This window comes from Mesoplodon bidens (assembly GCF_964165515.1).
Source record: "Mesoplodon bidens genome assembly, chromosome: 15".
Taxonomy (NCBI): Eukaryota; Metazoa; Chordata; class Mammalia; order Artiodactyla; family Ziphiidae; genus Mesoplodon; species Mesoplodon bidens.
Window position 1 is genome coordinate 65,444,571 of NC_138171.1, and position 23,380 is coordinate 65,467,950.

Here is a 23,380-nt window from a genome sequence, read left to right on the forward strand (position 1 = left end):
CTGGGCCAAGCATGGCCACTCACACATCACAAGTTACCCGACAAACTCTCCCCAAACGTATCTTCACCCGAGTCTTCAGAAGCCTGTCGACGACAGGGCTGTTGGCCCAGTTCCTGGGACTTAGGGAGTGGACGCTGACTGTCCGCCACAGGACATGGTGACACTAAGCCAGGGAGGCGGGACCAGAGCAGAATGATCTAGAAAGGTCAGACCTGTAACCACGGCGGTGGGACGCGTTTATTTTGGGCTCCTCTGAATTACAAGTTTGACACCTTACTGGGTGCTGCTGCCTATTTCACCAGGATTATAGGCCCAGTGCGCTCCCAGACACACAAGCTTTGTGAACAATGTGGAGACTTGGCTGTCGGGAGCAGCCCGTCTGTCTGGGGCGTGAGTACCGAGCTGCGCCACCAGGGAGGTCAGGCCACGGCATCGCAACCTCACGCTATCCCCGGGCGCTACCACAGGCCGACCAGGCGGAACCACTGACTGTCAGTGGCTCTGATGCTGAGATGCTGCTGAAGCACCAGAAACGTTCAGGGCAGGCCCACAGGGAGAGGAGCACATGGCGACGGCGGCCCAGAGCCACGGGTTTCAGGAACCCTGCTGCCACCTCTGTTCCGGGCTGTGAGCACGAGCCCCACAGCACACAGAGGAGACACTCAAACTGTCTCGGTCAGGAGAGTCCAACAGGCACCTCGTTCAGAATCTTCTGGGCTATGCAAGAGAGTGCGGGAAACGCGGGGCTCTCGGGGAACCCCTGCATGAAGTCTCGGCCCTCCTCCAGGCTCCGCGTGAGCTTGGGGTCCAGGGGCACAGAGCCTGGGAGAGAGAAAGGAAGGGGGCAGAGAAGGGGCCGGGTGGTGAGAGCAAAGCCCGGGGCCGGGAGGCCACGTCCACACTCCCCACGGCCCAGGAGCCCGCTGGCAGTGCCACTTTAGCCGAGAGCAGACACCTCTTGCTGAGGTGCCTGGCAGGAAGGTACTCTTGGCCTCAGTCTCCACTGGGACGGCCAGCAACCCGCCCAGCAGGCCCGGCCCCACCACCTCTAGGGCTCTGGCCACTGGAAGAAAGCACAGGGTGAGTGCTGGGGACATGGTCCTGTGCCACCGGCGTCCCTGATACAGGCTTGCAGAGCCTCGGCCGCCCCTCTGCACCTCCATGGTCTCAGCAGGCATCTTAGCCGCAGACACCCGCTCAAAGCCCGGGGGGCTGCCTCTCTCCAGTTGGTGGGAACCAATTTGTTAGAGATGAGCTGACACTTGCAGCTCAGGGAGGACAGGACTTTCCACCCTCCTCTCCTCTTCCCTGGGTGCAGGAGGCGTAGGGAGGTAAGGCCACCTAGAGCAGGGGCCCCGGGGCAGCCCTGGCTCGCTCACCCAGGAAGGGGACTCCAGCGTGTCTGGCCAGCTCCTCGCCGCCTCCCCTGGAGAAGATGTTGGTGCACTCCTAGAACACAGAGGTGCGGGGTCCACCTCCAGGCCTCTCACCACCCTCAAAGGGGAGGGGCCGACCACCCATACCCCCGACTTCCTGCGACATCCTACAACTCACCGAGCAGTGTGGGCAGACGAAGCCGCTCATGTTCTCCACAACCCCGATCACCCGCAACCCCACCTTCTTACAGAAGGTCAGCTCCCGCCTCACGTCCCCCACGGACACTGCCTGGAGACCAGGAAAGAGACGGGACCAGCTGATGGGCATCCCGAAAACTCAGCCAAGATGAGCGGAAAGAGTAGGGCAAAGCGCCTGCCCCAGGGTGAGGGTGCTCCCGTAGTACCTGGGGCGTGGTGACCACGAGGGCCCCCAGGGGGCTGTAGGGGCGCAGGGTGTCCACCACGGCCATGTGCTCATCAGAGGTCCCTGGGGGCGTGTCGACAATCAGGTAGTCCAGCTGCCCCCAAGCCACATCGGACACAAACTGCTTTATCAGTGCTGCGGAGACCCAGGGTGGCCCGGGGTCAGGGAGAGAGCAGGCGAGGCAGGGTCTCACTAAGGGGTCACACGAAGCCCGCTGCCTCCTCCCAGCCCTGGGGCAGGGTGGTGTCTGTGGGTTCCAGTACCACCGGGCACCCTGAGAGCTGCGTGTGCCATTCCTCACCAGGGGCAGGATGAGGACAGCAAGGTGGGGAGACCCTTCCCCACCCCACCCCACGGACTTCTGATCGGGCCTTAGCTGAGGATGGCTAGCGCGGACCCTCCTGGGGTGGGTATCTGTGCCCGAGAGAGGTGGCCTGTGGTGGAATGCCACGCCAGCGTGTCCCGGAAGCAGCCCCCGCCCCGAGCTTGCTCTCACACCCCGCAGCCTCGCTCTGCCCACCGGAGGGAGTTTAATGCCGTCTGCTTGTGCAAAGGCACCAGAGCCCCACCAGGCACCCCACGCTGGGTGGTCTGAGCTCCAGGGGATGGACCAGGTGGCTGAAGGCTTCACAGCTGGCTCTCATGCTCTTGCCCCCCCAGGCCCTGTCTGAGTATTTGCGGGCTGACTGCTCAGGTGCACAGCGGGAGAGTCTTGGAAATGAAAAGGCCAGCACTAGAGTCTTTCGAACTTTACCCGAGGCTGGTGCTGTGGGGGGAGGGCTGTGTGGAGGAGAGCCAGCAGCCCTGGGGCTCCTGCACCAAGAGGGCAGCTGGGGAGGCCAGCAGGCTGACAGTGCTGTCTCCTGCCTGGTTATTACCGTTCTTCTTGGGGCCTCTCCACACCACTGCCTCATCCGGCTTCTCCAGCAGGAAGCCCACAGACATGAGGGAGATGCTCTGCTCCTGGTCCACGAAGACAGGCACCCAGCCACTGTCGCACTGGTGCACAGCCTTGCCCTGCACCCGGAGCATGCGGGGGATGCTGGGGCCACACAGGTCCACGTCGAGGATACCCACCTGCAAGGAGGCGGGACGTCCACGCGGCATGCAGGGCACCGGCCAAGGCCCACAAGGGGCAGGGGTGGCCGCTCAGGAGATGGGAGGCACTCACCTTCTTGCCCGCGTGGCGCAGGGCCAGGGCCAGCTCCGTGGAGATGGTGCTTTTCCCAACACCCCCCTTTCCCGAGAGAACGAGGATGATGTGCTGGACGCCGGCCAGGTTTCCAGGCTCTAGTCAGAAGGACAACAGGGGAGGAGGGCAGGGCTCTCCTTCGTACCAGCCGCCCTCCATGCCCATTCACTGCGGGGTCACCAGATACTTCCTACATCCCAGGTCCTGAGACCAGGGCAGTCCTGAGACCTGCTCCATCACCCTGGCATGAGCAAACACACCCCTGCGAAAGGGCTTCCAGCAGGCCCCAGACCCAACCTACCAGTTCCTCAAAAATGGCTGCTCCCGCTCTGTCTGGAGTGGGGCTGCTGGGGCAGGAAATGCCTCAAACTGCTCCTCTTTCCAGCATGCACACCTGTGAGCTCATGGGCACAAGGCCAATTCGAGCTAAAGACTCCCAGCTGATTCCAAGGGAAATGGGTGGAGACTAACGTAAATAGGGCGCTCGTTACAGTCAGGAGGTACACCTGTGCCAGGGCAGCACTCACGGCTCTGAGGTCTGATCTGTAGGTGCCCAACCCCCTCCCCTGGGGTCAGAAGAGGCACTCAAGGCAGCCCTGGCCTCCAGTTCTCAGGAGGGAGGCCACAGCTCTGGGGAAGCAACCACAATCTTGTGGGTGCGGATGTCAGGTCACCTGGATGGCTGAAGATCGTGCCTTAAGAAACCCTGGGTACACAAGGGTGGCCAAGGCATCAGTGCCATGCCCCAGGCAGGCCCGGGCCCAACCACTCTGGGAAGCCCTGTTGGTCGCTCTGCCCCAGCTGCTCTTCCTTTCAATGAGCCTGAAATGCCACCCTGTAAATACTCACCATTCCAATCCCTGCCTCCCCACAGCGGTTGCCATCTGCATACAAACAACCCTCAGCCCCCTGCAAAATGCCCACCTTCTTGCCCCAGCGCCCTTAGGACCTCACCATCGAGACTCCTGCCTGGCCTGCAGCAAGCCGCTCACTCACTCCACCACCCTCACTGCATACCCGGGTCCCCAGGAGGGGCTCAACGAAAGGTGAATAAACACTGTCCCCCCTCCTGACCCATCTCTCATGGGTAGGTTCAGAGGCCCCCGCCACCAAAGCCTCCCTAGAAAGAACTCAGAGTGCTCCTGGCCTGGCTTTCCAGCAGGTCCTTGTCACAGGTGCGTTCTAGCGCCTGTCCTGGGTCTCCGTCTGGTACTGGGGGCCGAGACATCTCGTAAGGTGACAAGGAAAGGGCGCCCCCCCAACCACCCAGATCATTGCCTACAAATACCTTGGACACATGCCTCAGGCCACCTCTGCGTCAACTTAAAAGGCTATTACTTAAATTGCTTTAATATCAAAAACTATTTGGGAATCAATTTCACCTTTCTTTGGTGTGGGGAGGGGTGCTCTGGTAGAAACTAGGGAAAGAACAAGCCAGATGTGGGTCCTGATTCCTACTCGCCCTTTGTGCGGGTGCTGCACTGCCAAGCCCCTAATAGTGAAGACTTGCTCTCCTCACTGGTGGGACTGGGGAACTTTATCTGCCTGAGCATCACACAGGACACTGCTGCTCCCAAGTGACTTCTCACACAACAATCCTTAGGAGCCAACCAGAAGAAACTTTCACTTGTAAGTATACTGAAAAAGTTTATAAACAGATTATCAACGATAATCCGAGTGCCTATTAGATGTGAGAGGCTGCCCTGGAAGGGGCAAAGGAAAGTAGTATCTCCTCATGGAGGGGAGTAAAGGGCCCCCTGTATGGATAAAAAAAAGCCCAGTCAAACCTTAAGTCCAACCAAACCATGACTATTTGATACGCTCGACAAGTATGAAAGTTTCCAGAAAGATACGAGTGACACCAGGAGTTGCCTCTGGGCACAGGGAGGTTTACTGCAAAGCCCGTTAGGCTTTTCTACTTTCCATGTGCACTTCCCCCTTAGTTAAAAGAGAAACCTTCATCCATCAATCTAGAAGCTATTCCTCTCACCTTGTAGCAAGTCTGCCCTTATCATAACAAACTTTTTCAGATTTTTCTCTCCAGTGTTACTTTTATAATCCGATGAATGAATCCAGCGTTGTAAGAGCTTTGTGCTCATGGTACCAGACCTGAAGTCTTTTGGAAGATAACGTGGTTAAGCTGTGCGAATCCGATTGTGCCCAATGTACGTATTCCGTCCCACGCAACTTTCCTTTAAATCAAGGCTTAAAAGGCAGAATAATACTTCTACAAACAACTCGAGTATGTGACGTTCCAGTTTTTCCTTCTTAGAGCTCCTTATTCAAACAAGACTTCCTTCTAAGCGCCGTAATGACGCACGCGAGCACCTCTGAGACCTTTACACTGTAATTAAGACGGTGTGCTAAAACCCGGAGCCCTGACCAGCAGCTGCGGGCCGGCCCCTTCCCTCTTCCCCCGGTGCCCGCGGACCGAGAACGCCCCGAAGCCCAGCACACTCACCTGCTGCCGCCTCCATCCCACCCGGGTGGCCGCACTGCTTCCAACCACTTCCTCCTCGCACAGTCCGCCTCCCTGCCTGAGTGAAGTGCCTTCGGACCAATGGACAGTGCGAACCCTCCCCCCGGCTCCTCTTGATAGGCCCATTCGCGCTATTCTCAGCCAATCAGGTCGCACGAGGGGGCACGCAAGTTCCGGCGCAGACGACGTACAGGACCTGGACCCACTTCCGTGTCAACGCCCCAGCGTGAGGCCGCTTCTTTTCCTCGCCCCGCGTCCAATGGGCGCGCGGGCCTTGTCTCCGACCGCTTGCCATGTGGCCAATGGGGACGTCGGGTCAGGATTGACAGATCCAGCAGCCTCTCAACAAGAGGCGTGTGCCTCGGGGACCGCCCCTCCCCCGTAGCCCCGAGCCGCGCGCGCTGCGGGGCCAATGCGGCGCAGGGGGCGGGCCGCGAGGGCGGGGATTGTTTACGTCTCGCTCGGGAGCGGAAAGTAGGGCACGGCAGGCCGGGTTGAGCGCAGCGGCGCAGAGCGGCTGCAGGTGAGCGGCGGGCCGCGTCCGCGCCTCCCCGGGTCTCCCGGGCCCGGCCGCCCCGCCCGGCTCGACCCCGCCGCGCCCGCCGACCTTTCGGAGCTGCGGGCGGCGGGGCCGGCGCGCCTTTGTTCCTGCGGCGGCATCGGCGGCGGCAGGGCCGGGCGAGGCTGGCGAGGCGCTGCGCCGCAGGCCGGGCGGGGCGGCGGGCGGGAGGAACCCCGCAACCCCACCGATCCTGAGACAGTGCGATGCCTGATGGGGAAGCGATCCCTACTGCAGCGGGGTCAGTCTCGGGGCCGTGCATTGCGCGTGCACGGCCTGGCGCTTACTGTTGCTGCGGCGGTGGAGGGCGAGGATTAGGCCGGGCCCACTCTGGCCGGTTCCAGTAACCAACCCTGGTCTGCAGACGGGCTCCTATCCCTCAAAAGCTCTGTCTGCGCTAATTCACTGCCGCCCCTCGGGGTCGTGGCAGGGCCCTCCTGGGGATTTCAAACCAGGGCAGAGCCGGGAAGTAGATGATCACAGAGAGCGACTTATTATTGTAAGTCGGGCATGGAAGTTGAGAGCCAAAGAGGGGAGAGGAAAGCGTTGTGGGCAAAGGGCTGGAAAGAGCTACCAGCCGGAACGGGGCCGGAACTTGTAGGCTTTGTAGGATATTGCATTTTAGTCTAAGAACAGTGGCAAGCCCTGAGGAGTTAAAAACTCGTTAATTTAAAATTTTAAGATTTGTATTTCAAAAAATGCTCGGTTGTAATGAATGAAGTGGGAGGAGCCAGAGCGGAGACGAGTTGTGTGTGGGTGGGGTAGGCAAGGTGGCAGCAGGGGTGGAGAGGGATTCAGGACATGTTTCGGAGACGGTGTGGGGCGCGGAGGGCTGTGAGGCCATGGGGGGAGGGAGGAAAGAAGTGTTGGGGATGACTGCTGTGTGTCTGGCATGAGGAACTCGGAGGCTAGAGGTGCCGTTTGTCAAAATGGAGAATGGAGGAGGAGCAGGCAAGGTTTGAGATGCTTGAGGGATGTGCAGGAGGGACATTTGCAGTCCTGAGGCCGAGCTCGGAGAGGGGCTGAGCTAGGCATTTGAGAGTCATGGCTGTCAGGATGGCATTCCACGCTCTCTACCTGGGTTTCATCAAGGTACTCGGACACTGGAGTGAGGTATGAGCTTGTGAAGAGAGTTCCGGACCCTGGGTGGGCTGGCACAGTCTGGGGGCCAAGTGCAGGGGGTGCTGGGGGACCTACCGGTGTGTCATATGTCTTTCTCTGCTCAGACCTTGTGCTTTCTTCCAGATCCTGCCCACCATGGCCAGGCGCCCACGGAGCAGCAGAGCATGGCATTTTGTCCTGAGCGCAGCTCGCCGAGATGCGGATGCCCGGGCTGTGGCTCTTGCAGGGTCCACCAACTGGGGCTACGACTCTGATGGGCAGGTAGGTTCCAGTGGGTGAGGTGGGCATGGCTGGACTACACATTGCCTGAACTGAGACTGAAAGAGAAAGATGCCTCTGAGGGCAGAAAACAGGGCCAGCCTTGTCAGACCGTCCCCTGCGTGCGCTCTGCTTCTGCTCCCCCAGGCTCTTCACACTGGTTAAGGACACACGTGGCCCTGGGTGGCAGGACCTCAAGGCATATACTACATTCCTCTGTAGACTTTTGTCTTTGAAGAGGGTGTTAATGGGTACTTTGGTCAGTTCATTTAACGAAAACTTATTCATTCCATTTACCCAACCGCTTCCCAAGGGTAGCTGTTGTTACCTCTGTGTGCAGCCTTCTGGACGTTTCCTCTGCCTGTTGAAGTCTGTACTCAATGTTTGTGTATATGCATCTAAAAAAAGGATTTTGATCTGTAAAGACCAACATTCCTGAGCCTTCCTGTGCTCAGGACCCTGAGCTCTGCAAGGCCCAGGAATACAGAGGCCGTGAGGAGGGCAGCTCAGCTGTCTGTCTGCAGTGCAGGTTCCTGATGGACCTGAGGGGTTTGCAACCAGAGCCTCACCACGCTGACTCCCACCACTGGGGTGGGGTGGCGGGGCTGTGTGGCCTCTGTGCCTGCTGTGGGGGGCCTGTGGGGAGGGCTTCACGAGTCAGTTTCCTGAACCTCTCAGACCAGAGCTGGGCTTTGGCTCTGCCCTGAGTCACCTCTGTTGTTTTCAGGGTGATCTTGGGGTGAGTTGGTTCTGCTCTGTCATATCCACCCTGCCTGGGTGCCCTGGCTCAGCCAGCTGTCTGGGTGGGGACAGGTGCCTATCCTCCCCAGCCCTCAGTGAGGGCAGCTGAGTCCCGTGGAAGCAACAGGGCTTGGGGCAGAATTGGAGGCGACATCCTGGGTCCCCTTCCTGGGGCCTCCCTTAGCTCCCTGCTTGGGCCAGCAAGAGGCCTCGGCCTGCATTCCTGTCCCGCCTCCAGCTTCCACTGACCACGTGGCCTGGAGCAGTCTTTTCTCCTGTCTGTCCCTGCCTCTCTGGCTCACCGCTGTGGGATGTGGGAGGCATCCAGGGGCTGGGGGTGCGTTGTCTGATACACACCTGTGGCTCATCCGGTCACCTAATGGGCCTGGAGTACTTGTGTGCACGTGTGGATGGAGAGAGCGTGTCACCCCAGCACCTTTGAAGGCCGAACACACACATCCCTGTCTCCGCTGCTCTAAGCTCTCCTTACAGCTTGTGGTGGGGCCGGGTCTGCCCTCTGCACAGGGGGTTATGTGCTGGGTGCCAAGCAGTGTGACCCCCAGGGCCAGCAGTGCTCAGGTCTGTGCCCCTGGCTCCTGACTCGGTGGGAAGGGATTGCCTCCTCTGGCAGCAGTGGGCCTGCCTTGGCTTGTGGGGGATTGCTCTTCCCCGCGAGTGGGGTGCTTTGGGCCTGGTGGCACTGTCCTTGCTGGCGTCTGTCTCCAACTGGGGCTCAGCCTCCTCGCTCCCTGAGCTGTCTCTGTCATCGATTCCCAGAGCTCCTGTGTGGCATTTGGGGCTGAGTGCAATAACAAAGGAACTCAGTTCTGGTGGGAGGAGGCAGGTGAGCAGGACCCAGGAGAGCGTCAGGGAAGCCTACGAGAAAGGAAGAGGAGAAGGAAGAGGACGCAGCGTGAGAGGCTGAAAGAGCCTCTTTGAAGTGGTATCCAAAAGCCATCCAGGGGCAAACAGACCCCCACTCCTGCCCCATGGGGACAGGGGTGGACAGAGCAGAGGAGGCGGCTGGGCAGGGAGGGGGGTCTTATATTCTCTGATGAGAGTAAGTCTGTGGGCTTTGTTTTCAAGGCAGCAGAATTCCCAGGTCTGAACAGGTCACCCAGACCACTGTGCAGAGGGCATTTCAGGGGGAGCCAGAGCAGCACCCAGAGGCCAGGAGAGTGAGGGTGGAGGCCAGAGCCCCACCAGGACCCCAGGCAAAGCTGGGAGGGCTCAGAGAGCAGGCATGCAGAGGCTGCCTGCACCCCTGGGACCTGAGACCCCAGGCCCTCACTGGTCAGCCAGATGTCAGAGCCTGGGTGGGTGTCTTGAGGGGCCCACGTGGCTCCAGAACAGGAACAACAAGGTGTACAGAGGCACCCTCGCTGGCCTCCAGGAGGGTCTGTGGGTCAGCTGGTCCCCAGAACCAGACCAGCTCAGCCTTAGCGTCTGGCCCCTGGGCCAAGATCAGGCCCTCAAGGCTTGGAGTCCATTCTGTGAGGACTGAGAGCCACATGCAGAGGACCAAGGCCCAACTGAATGTTTTCCTGCCGCAGCCTGAGACCATGGGGCTTGCTCGTCAGGGTCCTGTGATGGGGGTTGAGAGCACACCCTTGCATGGACAAGGGGGCCACGGCCTGAGACAGGTATGCAGGCCCTGCCACAGCCATCAGCCCCCCTGGAGCCCAGCTGTGCCTTCATTAGGTCAGCAGTGGACTTTGCTGTCATGCTCCCGTTTATCACAAGCTAGATGTCCTCTGGACAATGACGATGGCTAAGCATGCAGCCCTGTCTTGGGGCTTATTAGTGGCTGGGCCTCCGGGGTCCTCTACTCCACTCCCAGGAAGCCACCGGCGTGGTAGGCCTTTGGCAAGGAGGCCCCCTTGCAGCTCCTGAGCCAGAAGAGGTGTCCAGGGTCACTGTGGCTGGCTGGCTGAGCCCTTGACACCTGAGGAGGCCCTTTGAGGCCAAAGCCCCAGATCCCTCCCTTGGGGCGTCCAGCCGTTCACCCGTGGGCCTGGGGTGGGTGGCAGGGCAGGTGGGGGAAGGGGTCGGTTGGGCCGGTGGAGGGCAAGAGGTGGAAACAGCTGGCCCTTTCCCCTCAGCACAGCGACTCAGATTCCGACCCCGAGTATGCATCTCTGCCATCATCCATCCCCAGCGCCGTGCCTGTGACTGGGGAGTCCTTCTGCGACTGTGACAGTCAGAGTGAGGCCTTCTGCGGCAGCCTGCACGCCGCCCACCGGGGCAGGGACTGCCGCTGCGGGGAGGAGGACGAGTGTGAGTGTGGGGGCCTGCGGCGGGTGGGCGGGCCTCTGGGCCGGGGGGAACCTGCCCACCCTGGGCCTCTTCTCTCACAGATTTTGACTGGGTCTGGGATGACCTGAATAAGTCCTCGGCCACCCTGCTGAGCTGTGACAACCGGAAGGTCAACTTCCACATGGAGTACAGCTGTGGCACAGCGGCCATCCGGGGTACCAAGGAGCTGGGGGAGGGCCAGCACTTCTGGGAGATCAAGATGACCTCGCCCGTCTATGGCACTGACATGGTAAGGGGCCGGCAGGGTGGGGGGAGGGGTGCCGGGCACCTTGGTCCCCAGCCCCCTCTGCCAGTCCCGCCGTTTCCAGATGGTGGGCATTGGGACATCGGATGTGGACCTGGACAAATACCATCACACGTTCTGCAGCCTGCTCGGCCGGGACGAGGACAGCTGGGGCCTCTCCTACACGGGTGCGTGGGGTCCCCAGGGTGGGCGGGGCTGGGGGGCCTTGAGGCTGCAGGGCTCACCCCGACCCTGCCGCCCCCAGGCCTCCTCCACCACAAGGGCGACAAGACGAGCTTCTCCTCCCGGTTCGGCCAGGGCTCCATCATTGGCGTGCACCTGGACACCTGGCATGGGACGCTGACCTTTTTTAAGAACAGGAAGTGCATAGGTGAGGGCGTGACTCTGACACGTGCCCACAGAGTGTGGCTGCTACTGAGCTCCTGGTGAGGTTGAGGGCCCTGAAAGGCCATCCTTGCAGAAGCCTGAGGTCCCAGGGTCCCCAGAACCGGGCAAGGGCGGGGGGTAGGTGGAAATCCCAGCATCCTTCGTCCCCTTAGGAGAGCCTGAGCTTAGGGTTCAGGCTGTGCCACCTCCCCACCCCCAGGAGTGGCAGCCACCAAGCTGCAGAATAAGAGGTTCTACCCGATGGTGTGCTCCACGGCGGCCAAGAGCAGCATGAAGGTGATCCGCTCCTGTGCCAGCGTCACCTCCCTGCAGTACCTGTGCTGCTACCGCCTGCGCCAGCTGCGGCCCGACTCTGGGGACACGCTTGAGGGCCTGCCCCTGCCGCCCGGCCTCAAGCAGGTGCTGCACCACAAGCTGGGCTGGGTCCTGAGCATGAGCTGCGGCCACCGCAAGCTCCCCACGCCCTCGCCCACGGCCAATCCCAGCAGCCCCGAGACCCGGCGCTGCCAGAGGAAGCGCTGCCGAAGGACCTAGCTTGTTTCCCAGTGAAAACTGCCTTCTGTAGCTGGGATGGCGTTTCCTCTGTTTCTCCCTTTGGACCACCCTCCAGGGCAACAGGAGAGGGAGGACTGAACCAAGGTTTGTCTCAGCTGCCGCCCTGCCACCCGAGGCTGGGAGAGGCCTTGCTACAGGGGCTCCGGGGCCATTATCCCTGTGATCCGGAGACCCGGACTTCCTAGTCTGTCTGCTTCCTGTGCCGGGTGTGGGAGCAGCCACCTTCCTTCTCAGAGTCTCTGGGGAGCTGCTGCCCCAGCATGTCTGGACTCAGGCTGCAGGCCTGGGAGGCTGGTCTGCTGCCTGTGAGGAGGACGGCTTCGTGAGAGGTCGGCTCTTCCTGCTGTTGCTGCCGGACTTGGGTTTTTCTTAACTTGCTTTGCATGTTGTCAGCTGCTGTTCCTCTCGTCTGAGGCTGAAAACGACCGTAATAAACTTACAGTTTACGTCTCATGCTTACATACCTATGGAACGAAAGGGGTCAGACTGAGGCCTGGGGCTCACAGGTGTCCACAGCTTTTCTCCTGTTGGGGGGGTCACAGCACCCTTGAGGAGTCACGGCCTGGTTCTCTTTTCTCCCTCAAGACCTTGTCTTAATGCTTCTCCTTTCTGAAGGTGCCCGCCTCCCCCACCCCCGCAGCCTCCAGGTGACCGGCATTTGCCCTGTGGGGCCCTGAGGCGCTGCCCAGCCCTGCCTGCCTGTCGTAGCTGGCTAGCAGCCCCTCTGCCAGTGTGTACAGGGCCCAGGGCATATGAGCCCTGCCCCCATCTTCTCCAGACCTTCCAGCCGGCTTGGCATCTCCTGGAGAGAAAGAATTTCGTCTTCTGCTCATCCCAGTTATGCAAGAACTTACTCTGCTGCCCCTCCTGCGCCCCCATCTTGGGGTCAGACCTGCCTGAGAGCCCTGGTGCAGTTCGTACTGGGTGTCTCGCTCCCGCACACCACCGCTCATGGTTTCTAGTCTGTTCCCTGGGCGGGCTGCATACAGTCCTGCCAGTAGGTGGGAGAAGGGCCCGTCCGGTACCACAGGCGTGGTCAGGAGCCCAGGTCCAGCGGGAGGTTGGGGTTGGTCGTCAGGAAGAGGCAGATGCGGCGAGAGAGGTCAGGTCCCAGCCTATGGGGCCACACACCCTCGCCCATCCTCACAGGGAGGTCAGCCAGGAGGGCTAGGCGCCCCTGCTCCATGCCACAGGCCACGTACACCTAGGGCGGGCATGGGGATGGGCGGGGCAGGCCTTGGGGGACCTGGCCTCCATATCTGGGAGTCTGGTTGGGGGGCGGGGGGCCCACCTGTTGCAGAAGGCAGGGGGAGGGAAGGCGGCGACAACACCATTGGCCACAGCCGGGCTGACACAGTTGAACTGCCTGATCTGCTGCCACCAGGCCCCCTGCAGGCTGGTGCCATCTCTTGCCACTCTTCTCGGCTGCTGCCCAGCACGCGGTGGTGCAGAAGGAAAAGGCCCCAGACTCCCGAGACTCCCTGGGAAGGGGAGGATGCCAGGAAGTGCCTAGACTCTTCATCACCTCTCCTGAGCGCCCCGCCCCCAGCTCAACAAAACCCTCAGCCCCCTCTGCTCTAGAGGCCAAAGAGGCGCCACCCTGCCTGGCACTCCCACCCCTCCCGCTGAAGCCCCCAGCAGGGTGAGGGTCACACACTTGAAGGGATGCTGGGTGAGGGCCTTGGTGAAGGCACACACATGCTGACTCAGCTCCTGCCAGGAGGCCACCAACAGCAAGCACATCCACGTTTGCCCAGAGCTGCAGGAGCACCAGGGCCTGAGAAGGAGATGAGCCCGTGGGTGTGGATCAGAGGGTTCCCATGGGGGACACCCAGCTGAGACCAACCCCACGTGCCACCCACGTGCCAAACCAGCCCCTGCTGGGTCTCGGAGAGCAGCCCAAGGGCCAGAGCCCATGCCAACCATCTGGCCTAGCCCAACTGTCCTCACTTCCCCCACCTCGGGCCAGCCAACTGCCACCTCGGCACGAGCCACCGCTAAACGCTCTGGCTGCCATGTCTCCTGGGTGCTGGACTGGTAAGACCTGTGCAAAGGTGACCGTCCCTCTGGCTCCCCACCCTCCATGGTTCTCCTCCTGCCCCCAGAGCCCGTCCAAGGGAGAGGGTTAGCTGTGACACCAGCCCCCAGGGCCACCCCTGCCTTTCGCCCGAACTCTCCCATCCCAGGCAGGCTGGCTAAGGGTGTTAGGGTGACTGGTACCACAGGTAAACATCCAGCCCAATGACAGCCAGGTGGAGGCAGGCAGGGCTCTCAGGAGTGATCCAGGGCACATTACAGGTTGGGCCACATGTCTGCAAGCCAAGAAGGTTTACCATACCTGTTCCTCGGGGCTGTGGCGGGGGGGGCCCACCGGCCACCACCAGTTTGCAGGAAGCAGGGGAGTGAGCCCAAGAACAACCCCGCGGTGCTGGGAGGAGACAGGGGTGGACTCCTCCGCCCAACCAGCTCTCTTTAGAAAACCAGCTCTGTGCCTCCCACATGATCAAGAAGATCTATGAAAGAACCCGGGCACACCCCAGGCTCCTAGAAGAGTTAGACTCAACCCTCCTCCCCATTCCTGGTCCACCTCTGCACCCCAGCCTGGCATTTGCTTGACATATACAGGTGCTTGATAAACAGAGAACCTTGAACTCTGGGACCTGGCAGAGGGTCTAACCTAATGACACTCTGGCGCAAACATCAGCTGAGCGATCCCTATTTCTCCCGCCAGGCGGCAGCTGAGCGGTTGGGTGTCACAAGGTGGACTGCACAGCCAGCCTACAGCCCTAGTCGCCAGGCCCCCTCTCAGCAGTTTACCACCTGACTTCTGACTCAGTTCTCAAGAGAACCCTCCTTATCCTGGCTTCCACCCTCAAGAAGCAGCCGTGGCTCCCACCTGCTCCCGGGCCAAGAGCCCGGCTGGCTTCCCCCATCTCACCCACAACATCCAAAATAGGGAACCCAGCCCCTCACGATCTGTGGTCAGGGATTACTCCTTCCTCCCTCCCTCCCGCACCTGGGTCAGCTGGACAATGCCCTGCAGAAACTCCTCAGGCTCCAGCAGCAGCAGCCGGTCGTGCTCATCCGCAGCCCACACCTCAGGAGGCACCTGTGGGAACATACAGGGCACTGTTGCCCACCCTTGGCCTCGTGCACCCCGGGCCATGGTCTGGGCACCCCAGGAGACCTGAGGCTTGCGCAGGTTCTTCCCGGACTGCTCTACAGAAACCCAGCGTCCCACCTTCTACTGAGACTAAAAGCAGTGCAGGTCTGCCACGCAGCAACACCTGTGGCCACAGCCCGGCTGGGATGGAGCATCCCTCAGCAGTTGTTGCATTCAGGCTCTGGATCCCAGCCCACAACTTACCAAGAGTGGCCTGGGCACCATTCACTCAGCGTTCCCCGTTCTCAGGTTACTGGTACGTAAAACGTGCACAATTGCTACAGCTGCCTCTCAAAAGAGCTTTGTCACATAAAACACCCAACCCAGGGCTGCATTCCGTAAACCCAGGACACTCACACTGAGGGGGCAAGGGTCTGGCTTCACTCTGGTCCACCTGAGGCTCCAGGCAGGGCGCTCGGGCTCCACGCGGTACTCACAGCCCAGGGCGTCCAGAGCCTCCATCAGGATGTCGGCACCGGCATCTTCCAGAATGGCTGGATGGGGCAGAGGGACAGTCAGCTGTCACTCCTTCCTTCCCCCACGAGAGAACACTACTTGGGTGGGGACAGCAGCCCCACAGCCTGCAGAGCGTGTTACTAACATACTGATTCCCGTCTGGCTCCCAGAGCGCAGATAAACAAGCTCCCCAAGGCCGAGCTCCCCACTCCAGGCCGCTGTCCGCGCCCGCCCACACCTGGGTCCACAAGCACCGCCAGGCGCCGCACGGCTTGCTCAGGCCGCAGCCGCCGCAGCACCTCGGCCGCCGCCCTGCACTCCTCCGCCGGATCCCGGACCCTGGCGGCGGCCTCCTCGCCTGCGGGGCCCTCGGTGTCCGAGTCCGAGATCTCCCAGGTCGGGGTCTGCAGCTATCCCCGGCCCCGGCGCGAGCCTCCGGCCCTCCCAGACCCGGCCCTCGCCATGGCCCGCCCGGCCTCTTCTCCCCTTCCGGCAGCGCCCGGACGCCTTTGCGGGGGACACCCGCCGCTTCCGGCGTCGGGCGCGCCCCGCGGCGCGCGGTCGCATCTTCCGGCCGGAGCGCGGAGGCTGCCCGGCCATGGCGCGGAAGAAGGTTCGGCCGCGGTTGATCGCCGAGCTGGCCCGCCGCGTGCGGGCCCTGCGCGAACAGCGGGAGCGGCCGCGCGATTCGGAGCGCTACGCCCTGGACTACGAGACGCTGACGCGGCCGCACTTGGGCCGCAAGCTGCCCGCGCGAGCCTGGGCCGACGTGCGCCGCGAGAGCCGCCTCCTGCAGTTGCTCGGCCGCCTCCCGCTCTTCGGCCTGGGCCGCCTTGTCACGCGCAAGTCCTGGCTGTGGCAGCACGACGAGCCGTGCTACTGGCGCCTCACGCGGGTCCGGCCCGACTACACGGCGCAGGTGCGTGCACGGTGCCCACCTCTCAGCTCCCGGCACCGCGGGGCACCACTGTCTCCCCTGCGCGCGACTTTGTGGGACGGGATGTCCTGTCGCCCGAACCCTGGGCAAGTGAGCTTTCTGAGCTGATCTCCTCCCCACTTGCTTTGCAGAACTTGGACCACGGGAAGGCCTGGGGCGTCCTGACCTTCAAAGGTAAGGCGTCCAAACCCGGTGGGGAGGCTACCGGCAACAGATTGTTCCGCCAACGTGTGTGCAAGAAGCCTCGTCCTTCTTTCCCCAGGAAAGACGGAGAGTGAGGCTCGGGAGATAGAACAGGTCATGTACCACGACTGGCGGCTGGTGCCCAAGCACGAGGAGGAGTCTTTCACCGCTTTCACGCCGGCGCCGGAGGACACTCTGTGCACTGTGCCCTACCCGCCGCTCCTCCGCGCAATGATTCTAGCAGAGCGACAGAGAAATGGAGACACCAGCACGGAGGAGCCCATGCTCAATCTGAAGAGGATACGCATTGATCCCTGGGACTATCCTGAGAACCAGGAGTCGAAGAGAAAGACCAAGGGCACCGCAGTCTAAAATGCCAGAGCGGGCAGGCTGCCGCAAGGGTGCAAGGCAGTGGCCACCATTTTCGGTTACACCTGAATCAGCCCCCTGGGAGCTCGGATCCTACCTCCCCGTGACTTGTTGAGGTTCTACATTTTCTTGGAAAAGGGTGGGGTCAGACCTTGCACCTTGTGTCTTTCCTCTGTCCCCGCTGCCCCAACACGCAGATCTGACTGAGGGGGCCTCGCAGGAGGTGGCTGCTGGGGAAAAGCCGGAAGCAGCAGGGCCCGCAGGTTTGGAGCCCCGGTGCTGGCTCCTGTCACTTCCACGCTGGCTTCCCTCCCTATGACCTGTTGCCTCTGCCGGGACCCACGTAGAAACTGAACGCGAATAAAGGCACATGAAGCAGCCCTGGGATGTGGCTTCTTTGAGTTTGGGTACCAAAGCGGGCTGTTGGCGGGGCTGTGGGGGAGGAGCAGGCTGACACTGCTGCTTACGGCCGGGTGGTGAGAGGAGTGCCGCGCAGGCGCCCGGTGGTGGGGAGACCTGAGGGGATTCGGGAGTCACAGGCGCGGCCGCAAAGGTCCCGGCGTCGGCGTGAACGACAGGCACCCCCTCTGCGCGTCCACCGAGGTGGCGGCGCCCGGCGACCAGGCCGCTTTAAGCACAGGCCCCGCCCCGGCCCGCGCGTCGCCCCCGCCGAGGCCCTCGAGCAGCCCGAGCCCCGTTGCCGCCATCATGATCTGCCTGGTGCTGACCATCTTCGCCAACCTCTTCCCGGCGGGTGAGCGGCGCGGGCCGGGCGGGGCGGGTAGGGGGTGCAGCCGGGTCTGATGCGCCCCGACCCCGGCGGTCCCCACAGCGTACACCGGCGTGCACGAGCGCACCTTCCTGGCCGTGAAGCCCGACGGCGTGCAGCGGCGGCTCGTGGGCGAGATCGTTCGGCGCTTCGAGAGGAAGGGCTTCAAGCTGGTGGCGCTGAAGCTGGTGCTGGTGAGGGCCGGGGTCCCCAGGCGTGGGGAGCGGGACGGGGGGCGGGATCCCCGGGCGTGGGGAGCGCGGCGGGGTGGGGTGCAGGGGGAGACGGGGTCCCCGCGCGTGGGGGATGGGGGTCCCCGGAGCACGCGTCTCGTCCCCCCTCCCTCCCCAGGCCTCGGAGGAGCTGCTGCGCCAGCACTACGCCGAGCTGCGTGAGCGCCCTTTCTATGGGCGCCTGGTCAAGTACATGGGCTCCGGGCCGGTGGTGGCCATGGTGAGTGCTGGCTGGCGGGAGGGCGGCGCGCTGACCCCGTGCTGACCCCGGACCCCGTCTGCAGGTGTGGCAGGGTCTGGACGTTGTGCGCGCTTCGCGGGCGCTCATCGGGGCCACGAACCCAGCCGACGCCGCGCCTGGCACCATCCGTGGCGATTTCTGCATCGAGGTCGGCAAGTAAGGCCGGTTCCGACTCCCCGAACTGGGCTGCGCGGGGCTCTCTGCCCGAGCTCTGTCTGCTCCGGGCCTGCGCTCACGCGCGCCTCTCCTGCACAGGAACGTGATTCACGGCAGCGACTCGGTGGAGAGCGCCCGCCGCGAGATAGCGCTCTGGTTCCGCGCGGACGAGCTCCTGTGCTGGGAGGACAGCACCGGGCACTGGCTGTACGAGTAGCCGGTCGGGCAGACGTGCCCGTCTGCAGTGGCCTGTGGGTGATTCCGCATCCTTCAGGCCCCGGAGGTGTGCACACGTGTGGGCCCCATCCCTAGGAGCTCAGAATACCCTTCCTGTGGCAGGGGGCACAGGAGGGCAGGTGGTGCATGCCTGCGGAGCTCTGGTTGCTACAGGCCTTCCTGTCCTGGCTGAGGTTCTCAGGAGGCCCAGCCCGGCCTGCGCCCGTTTACAGCACGTCTGGAATGTGGCAGGGTGCCACCCTAGTACTTGGCTTGTCCCAGTACTTCTTTTTATAATAAATTGAGGAAAACTTTTGTGCTCGAGTTGGTTTGGGTTCAGGGACACAGAAGCATGATGTTAAGACATTTATTACTTACAGAGCAGATATGTAGGTTCACTTGCAGGGCCAAAGCCTGAGGAGAATCGTGTCACCCAGTTGCACCCACCCGGCTAACCCCCGAGTCACTTCAGGCCCTGTGAGGACAGACAAGGGACTTGACGTACGTCACAGTGGAGAGTGGCAGGGTGGTAGGGAGAAGCCTGCAGCTGCAGGTGGCCGCAGCGGTGGCCAGCTGGGCTCATGGGATGGCTGCCCAAGATCTGTGCTTCTCTGGTGGGAGGTGGGTGGGCAGCAGGGCCTGGGGCTGCCCTGATCGGTGCCTCGAGGAACAGGAATAAGGCCTGGGCAGGTGGGGGAGTTGGCAGTCCAGGGCGGTGCCCCTCAAAGCAGGCAGGCGCCATCGCCGAGAGCCGGCTGGAGGCGGCTCCTGTCCTTAACCCTTGGGCCTCTGCTCGGTGGCCTATCATCAGATGCTCTCAAGGGAGCAGGCCACACCGCTTATCCCTAGGCACTTAGTAGCGTGTCTTGGGAGCTGGGCTCCTTGGAGACTGCACAGGAGGCAGGCCCTGGAGCACACCTTTCCCCATCACCCTGAGGCTGAGCCTACATCCAAGGACTGACCCCGGGAGAGGCCAGGGGCCTCCCCTTCTTCCTGAGGCTTGGGGCTGCCCTGGCAGCCTGAGAAATTCCACCCTAGGGGCTTCCGGGAGGGGTGGGACTCAAGGGGCCTGCTCCTACAAGGTGGGTGTTCGCCCAGGGAGAGTTAGCAGGGTCGGGGAGGACACAGGTCAGTGAGGGCCGGTGAGAGCCCGCCACACAGGACGATCATGGGGCTTGAGTGGGATGAGGGTGTGTCTGTCTTCTCAGGCAGCTGCCCCAGGGAACGTGGTTACGTGCTTTCATGCCAGTTCCCAGGGCGGCAGGGATGGGGGAGGGGGAGCCCAGGGAAGGCTAGCAACTGGGCCAACTCCCTGAGGGTTGGACCCCCCACTCCCATGGGCAGCAGCCAAAGGCAAGTGGACTTAGGGTGGGAAGACTCAGTGGGGTGAAGTCCCTGCTCGACTCCCTGGAGAGATCCTGGGAATGAGTGACTGGAGTGGGGAGCCCAGGGTGGAGCTCGGAGCCACCTGTAGAGGCTTCCCTGGCCCGACCCACCCTGGGGTTCTGCCTCGCTCTGGTCCTGAAGTGCCCTCGGGCCTGGAGGGCTTTGGGCTGGGTGCCAGCCAGGAGCTGCTGGGGACAGGGTGTCCCGAGAGGCTCTGCCCCTCCCTGGTCAGGATGCCACCCCACTCCCCACTCCCAGCCAGACCCTGTGCTCTCTGCCAGCTCATGGGGAGGCCCGGACCGAAGGTGAAAGCTGCAGGTTGAGAGGCTAGAAGTGGGGTGGACGGGCGCCTGGCTGCCTGCGGGCAGGCTGCTCCCTGGGTGGGTGGTGGGCAGGTGGGCGGGGCTGTATGTACACGTGGCAGGTGGCATCAGGCAGGGTGGGGTGGCGGCGGGCCGCAGCCTCACTCGGGGGTGTAGGACACCTGCCACACGATGATGTGGCTGCGCTCGGCCTTGGACAGCAGGGGCTTCACCTGGCTCACGTCCCCTGCACCCTCCTCGGGCTCATCGTCTTCTCCATCACCTGGAGAGAGCACAGCTGCCGTGAAGGGGCCACCCCTGTCCGGGGACACCTGGGGCCCCGGCGGCGCCCACTCACCGATGCGGAAGTCGATGTAGCCCTCCCCGCCGCTAAGCACCAGCACGTTCTTCAGCTTCTGGGCCTCGGCGTCTGCGGTGGGGGCAGTGGGCCCGGGGCTCTCGGAGGGGCTGTCAAGCACGCTGCCGTTCAGAGTGGCCAACACGTTCCCTGTCATCAGGGCACAGGGACCTCAGCGGGGCAGCCGGAGCCCCCCATGCAGGCTCCTGAAGGGAGGCCATGGCTGCAGCCCTGCAGGGAGTGGGGCCCGGCCCCTCACCTGGCACGGAGACAAAGAATTTGACAGCGTCACGGTGCCCATGGAAGCAGAGCTGCGCCTGGGCCATGGAGCAGTAAGGGATGAAGCTGCTGGCTGATTTGTCACTGCTGTCGTCTCCGTACACATGGATGATGCCTCCTGGGCGGGCCCCCTCCCCAGATGTGGGGGACGTCTTGTTGGCTGGAGAGAGAGGGTCCCAGAGGGGCTGAACCTGCTGACTGGGAGGACCAGTTTTCCAGCAGCTGAGGGCAGAGAGTGGGGCCTGCCTGGTGCCAGAGCCAGTCCGAGGGGCAAGGCCAGCCTCAGCCCCCAGGGTGTCCACAGTGGGGGGCTTCCTTATGAGAGCAGGAGGCAGGCGCTCCGGACTTACCTCGGAGCCCCAGGAGCTGGCCTCGGTGCAGGACCACGGCTGGGGGAGGTGAGGGGCGGAGTATGGAAGAGAGAAGAGAGAAGTGGTCACGGGAGGGACTGGCTGAGGAGGGCTGCGGCTAGGGCATCCCGCATCCTCCTGTGTCCTGGCAGAGCGCACCCGCCCCTGGAACCCTGACATGCGCCTGTGAGTGGCAGCCAGGCCATCTCTACAGATGTCTGTGGGTCACTCACTCTCAGTCAGCGGGATGGAGATGACAACTCCGTTGCCGGTGCCCACCCAGAGGCGGTTGCCCGCGATGAGCAGGGCTGTGATGCGCACGAAGGAGAAGCCCAGTTTGCCTGTCCCTGGGGGTGGGGGGAGGCAGGTCAGCGGGGCGGGCTCGAGGGACCCTCCTGCCCCCACATGCCCGGCTGGGGTGGCCCCTCACCCAGCATCTTGCTGACGTAGGGCTCGATATCCACATCCTGCAAGTGCTGGTGGGTGTGGGCGTGGTAGAGCCGCAGCGTGGAGTCCAGGCGGATGGACACCCACACCCCGTCGCCGATCCACGCCAGTTGCCGTACCTGGCTCTCCCGCCGTGGGTGGGCGTCGAACGACTTCTGTGGGGTCAGGGCAGCCCGTCAACGGGGTGGGGGGCCCTGAAGCTGCCATGGCCAAGAGTCCCTGAAGCAGCTCATGGGCACCTTTCTAGGGCCTCTTTGCTCCCTTGGGTCCTGGCTCCTAGGAGAAGCCCCAGCACCCTAGCCCCACCCCACAGCAGTGCCCGAAGGAGGTGCGGGGGGCCCATTCAGACCCCGATCTGCTTGTTTCAGAGAGAAGCAGCAGGTGGGCTCCAGAAAGACAAGCATTCACAGCCCAGCTGCCCTTTGTTGGCCCACAACCTTGGATGAACCAGTCGCTTCCCTAAGTGCATTTCCTTTGACACCACGAAGCCCCACCAGAGTCCATTAGAAGGTGTGTGGAAGCCCCAGCCTGCACTTGCCTCAATCTGCATCGTCTTGGGCTGGATGACATGCACCTTGTTCTTGTAGCCACACCAGACGCGGTCATACACGACGGCCATGCAGCGGATGGAGTGGTGCGGGTGGCCCAGGTCCATCAGGTGATAGTTGCTCAGGTCCCACTGGCTGTCTGTAGAGAGCCCGCGACCCCTGCTCAGGCCTGGCCAGGCCACCTCTGCTCACGGTGCGGGTGGTTCACGCCCTGCCTGGACGTCAGATGCTGCTCCCCCACCCACTGTGCCAGGCCTCACCTTCACCTCGGTGGAAGATGGCCAGGGTCCCATCGGCCAGAGCCACCAGCACTCGCCCTTTCACGTGCCTGCAATGGGAAGGCGGTGAGCCGGGCTCAGGCCGGCTGCCCTCGGCCCTCCCGACCCTGGCCCCCGGCGGGGGTCACGCACACCAGGCTCAGCACGGAGTCCTTCAGCTTGATGGAGTGCAGACACTTCTTCCAGTTGGCCACAGCCGAGTGCACGTAGAGCCTGTGGGAGGCGGCACAGTGGGTGGGCGCTCGCCCAGGGGACCCTCTCCACCCTGGCCCCCAAGGCCCAGCCTACCAGCCGTTCTGGGCTCCCAGCCACATGGTGGGTGCAGCACTGCTGCTGGCCCCTGCGGTGTCCCCGCTGGGCTCCGGCTCAGGCTGCACACCGCTCACGTCCGTCTCCAGCCCGTTCTCACTGCAGGGAGGATGGCAGCTCCAGGGCAGCTCATGGAAGCCCATCCCTGCCCACCTCTGCCAGTCCCCGCCCCCGCTCCTCCCCTGCTGCCCCAACCTGAGAGAGCCCACCTGTCAGGCTGGGTGCTGGGGGGTGGGGCAGGGGCCGGGTCAGTGAAGACGTGCTCTGTGAGGGGCCCAGGCCGCACCGCAGCTGCCTCTGCCTCACTGGGCCCAGAGTCTGGCACCTCCATGGCCTCTGTGGCCTCCTCCGTGGACTGAGATGGGTTGACCTTCCCATTGGCGACAGCAGCCACCTCCCCTGTGGAAGGGAGGAGTGAGCTTGGCTGGGTGAGAGAAGACAGCCGCCCGGGCTCAGGCCCAGGACTCACCCTGGCCCTTGTCCAGCACTGGGGTGTCCCCACGGGAGGAGCAGTTGCTGCGCGGCACGTTGCAGCGGGTGGCACAGCCCACCAGGGTGATGCCGGCCAGCACGCCGTCTGCACTAGAGTCCTCAGGGTTCACGTCGCTGTCCAGGAAGATCTCCCCCGGAGGGTAGTCGCCATCGCTGGCCGCTGGAGGGAGAGTCACAGCCCCGTCACCCCGCGCTGAGAAGCCCCCATGACGGGACCCTACCCAGAGCTCCAGTCCCGGTGAGGGTGCAGGGGGA

The 23,380-nt window shown here is 62.9% G+C and overlaps 6 protein-coding genes across 14 annotated transcripts in view; 3 read left to right on the forward strand and 3 right to left on the reverse strand.

Moving 5' to 3' along the window:
- Window positions 1-215: 215 nt before the first annotated feature.
- NUBP2 (NUBP iron-sulfur cluster assembly factor 2, cytosolic) lies at window positions 216-7,282 on the reverse strand. Of its 3 annotated transcripts, XM_081257113.1 has the most exons (8): window positions 5,454-5,506; window positions 4,983-5,108; window positions 2,972-3,090; window positions 2,679-2,877; window positions 1,781-1,935; window positions 1,555-1,665; window positions 1,380-1,449; window positions 216-822 (listed from the first exon to the last, which is right to left on the reverse strand). In XM_081257113.1, the coding sequence occupies exons 1-8, from the start codon at window positions 5,467-5,469 to the stop codon at window positions 677-679; spliced, it is 942 nt and encodes a 313-aa protein (XP_081113239.1). In that variant the 5' UTR covers window positions 5,470-5,506; the 3' UTR covers window positions 216-676. The 3 variants fall into 3 exon arrangements, with proteins under 3 accessions (XP_081113239.1, XP_081113241.1, XP_081113240.1); XM_081257115.1 differs by lacking the exons at window positions 4,983-5,108; window positions 5,454-5,506 and adding an exon at window positions 7,228-7,282; XM_081257114.1 differs by lacking the exon at window positions 4,983-5,108 and having other exon boundaries at window positions 5,454-5,546.
- Window positions 5,893-12,106, forward strand: SPSB3 (splA/ryanodine receptor domain and SOCS box containing 3). 2 transcript variants are annotated; one of them, XM_081257110.1, is made up of 7 exons: window positions 5,893-5,994; window positions 7,276-7,413; window positions 10,254-10,428; window positions 10,509-10,696; window positions 10,776-10,878; window positions 10,956-11,081; window positions 11,298-12,106. In XM_081257110.1, exons 2-7 carry the CDS (start codon window positions 7,288-7,290, stop codon window positions 11,630-11,632), a joined length of 1,053 nt encoding a protein of 350 aa, XP_081113236.1. In that variant the 5' UTR covers window positions 5,893-5,994; window positions 7,276-7,287; the 3' UTR covers window positions 11,633-12,106. The 2 variants fall into 2 exon arrangements, with proteins under 2 accessions (XP_081113236.1, XP_081113237.1); XM_081257111.1 differs by lacking the exon at window positions 5,893-5,994 and adding an exon at window positions 6,303-6,529.
- Window positions 12,107-12,643: 537 nt separating this feature from the next.
- EME2 (essential meiotic structure-specific endonuclease subunit 2) lies at window positions 12,644-15,736 on the reverse strand (the record flags this gene model as incomplete). Its single annotated transcript, XM_081257112.1, is given in 12 exon segments — window positions 12,644-12,857; window positions 12,945-12,958; window positions 12,961-13,072; window positions 13,074-13,134; window positions 13,311-13,387; window positions 13,389-13,430; window positions 13,604-13,697; window positions 13,874-13,965; window positions 14,670-14,762; window positions 15,174-15,310; window positions 15,511-15,682; window positions 15,686-15,736. Coding segments are annotated over 12 exon segments (1,113 nt in total). The 3' UTR covers window positions 12,644-12,689.
- An 83-nt stretch (window positions 15,737-15,819) lies between these two features.
- On the forward strand, window positions 15,820-17,140 carry MRPS34 (mitochondrial ribosomal protein S34). Its single transcript, XM_081257118.1, has 3 exons — window positions 15,820-16,191; window positions 16,341-16,383; window positions 16,472-17,140. The coding sequence occupies exons 1-3, from the start codon at window positions 15,871-15,873 to the stop codon at window positions 16,762-16,764; spliced, it is 657 nt and encodes a 218-aa protein (XP_081113244.1). The 5' UTR covers window positions 15,820-15,870; the 3' UTR covers window positions 16,765-17,140.
- A 48-nt stretch (window positions 17,141-17,188) lies between these two features.
- On the forward strand, window positions 17,189-18,691 carry NME3 (NME/NM23 nucleoside diphosphate kinase 3). 2 transcript variants are annotated; one of them, XM_081257120.1, is made up of 5 exons: window positions 17,189-17,515; window positions 17,594-17,724; window positions 17,882-17,983; window positions 18,048-18,160; window positions 18,260-18,691. In XM_081257120.1, the coding sequence occupies exons 1-5, from the start codon at window positions 17,470-17,472 to the stop codon at window positions 18,375-18,377; spliced, it is 510 nt and encodes a 169-aa protein (XP_081113246.1). In that variant the 5' UTR covers window positions 17,189-17,469; the 3' UTR covers window positions 18,378-18,691. The 2 variants fall into 2 exon arrangements, with proteins under 2 accessions (XP_081113246.1, XP_081113245.1); XM_081257119.1 differs by having other exon boundaries at window positions 18,048-18,152.
- A 56-nt stretch (window positions 18,692-18,747) lies between these two features.
- MAPK8IP3 (mitogen-activated protein kinase 8 interacting protein 3) overlaps window positions 18,748-23,380 on the reverse strand; it is a 48,497-nt gene continuing 43,864 nt past the window's right edge. For 4 of the 5 annotated variants that reach the window (XM_081257099.1, XM_081257098.1, XM_081257102.1 and 1 more), the window contains exons 19-30: window positions 23,103-23,285; window positions 22,843-23,032; window positions 22,613-22,732; window positions 22,457-22,537; window positions 22,307-22,374; window positions 22,037-22,185; window positions 21,482-21,653; window positions 21,285-21,398; window positions 21,052-21,090; window positions 20,682-20,861; window positions 20,423-20,572; window positions 18,758-20,347 (exon numbers count right to left, since the gene is read on the reverse strand). In XM_081257099.1, the coding sequence (XP_081113225.1) occupies window positions 20,226-20,347; window positions 20,423-20,572; window positions 20,682-20,861; window positions 21,052-21,090; window positions 21,285-21,398; window positions 21,482-21,653; window positions 22,037-22,185; window positions 22,307-22,374; window positions 22,457-22,537; window positions 22,613-22,732; window positions 22,843-23,032; window positions 23,103-23,285 (1,568 nt within the window). In that variant the 3' untranslated portion in view covers window positions 18,758-20,225. Of the gene's footprint in view, window positions 20,348-20,422; window positions 20,573-20,681; window positions 20,862-21,051; window positions 21,091-21,284; window positions 21,399-21,481; window positions 21,654-22,036; window positions 22,186-22,306; window positions 22,375-22,456; window positions 22,538-22,612; window positions 22,733-22,842; window positions 23,033-23,102; window positions 23,286-23,380 lie in introns of all 5 variants that reach the window. The other variant, XM_081257100.1, reaches the window with a different exon arrangement.

What these genes read in the sequence shown, in the direction of transcription:
- NUBP2 (XM_081257113.1), bottom strand. An exon ending in AAGGGCAGACTTGCTACAAG is followed by an intron (nt 3,091 to 4,982) that starts GTGAGAGGAATA and finishes CCTTCTGACTAG; the next exon opens with AGCCTGGAAACCTGGCCGGC. An exon ending in CGCTGGAGTCCCCTTCCTGG is followed by an intron (nt 823 to 1,379) that starts GTGAGCGAGCCA and finishes TCTCTCTCCCAG; the next exon opens with GCTCTGTGCCCCTGGACCCC.
- SPSB3 (XM_081257110.1), top strand. Translation starts at nt 7,288, where the DNA reads ATGGCCAGGCGCCCACGGAGCAGCAGAGCATGGCATTTTGTCCTGAGC. An exon ending in CTGCGGGGAGGAGGACGAGT is followed by an intron (nt 10,429 to 10,508) that starts GTGAGTGTGGGG and finishes CTTCTCTCACAG; the next exon opens with ATTTTGACTGGGTCTGGGAT. An exon ending in TAAGAACAGGAAGTGCATAG is followed by an intron (nt 11,082 to 11,297) that starts GTGAGGGCGTGA and finishes CCCCACCCCCAG; the next exon opens with GAGTGGCAGCCACCAAGCTG.
- NME3 (XM_081257119.1), top strand. Translation starts at nt 17,470, where the DNA reads ATGATCTGCCTGGTGCTGACCATCTTCGCCAACCTCTTCCCGGCGG. An exon ending in TGGCGCTGAAGCTGGTGCTG is followed by an intron (nt 17,725 to 17,881) that starts GTGAGGGCCGGG and finishes CTCCCTCCCCAG; the next exon opens with GCCTCGGAGGAGCTGCTGCG. An exon ending in GTGGCGATTTCTGCATCGAG is followed by an intron (nt 18,153 to 18,259) that starts GTCGGCAAGTAA and finishes TCTCCTGCACAG; the next exon opens with GAACGTGATTCACGGCAGCG.
- MRPS34 (XM_081257118.1), top strand. Translation starts at nt 15,871, where the DNA reads ATGGCGCGGAAGAAGGTTCGGCCGCGGTTGATCGCCGAGCTGGCCCGC. An exon ending in GGCCCGACTACACGGCGCAG is followed by an intron (nt 16,192 to 16,340) that starts GTGCGTGCACGG and finishes CTTGCTTTGCAG; the next exon opens with AACTTGGACCACGGGAAGGC. An exon ending in GGGCGTCCTGACCTTCAAAG is followed by an intron (nt 16,384 to 16,471) that starts GTAAGGCGTCCA and finishes TTCTTTCCCCAG; the next exon opens with GAAAGACGGAGAGTGAGGCT.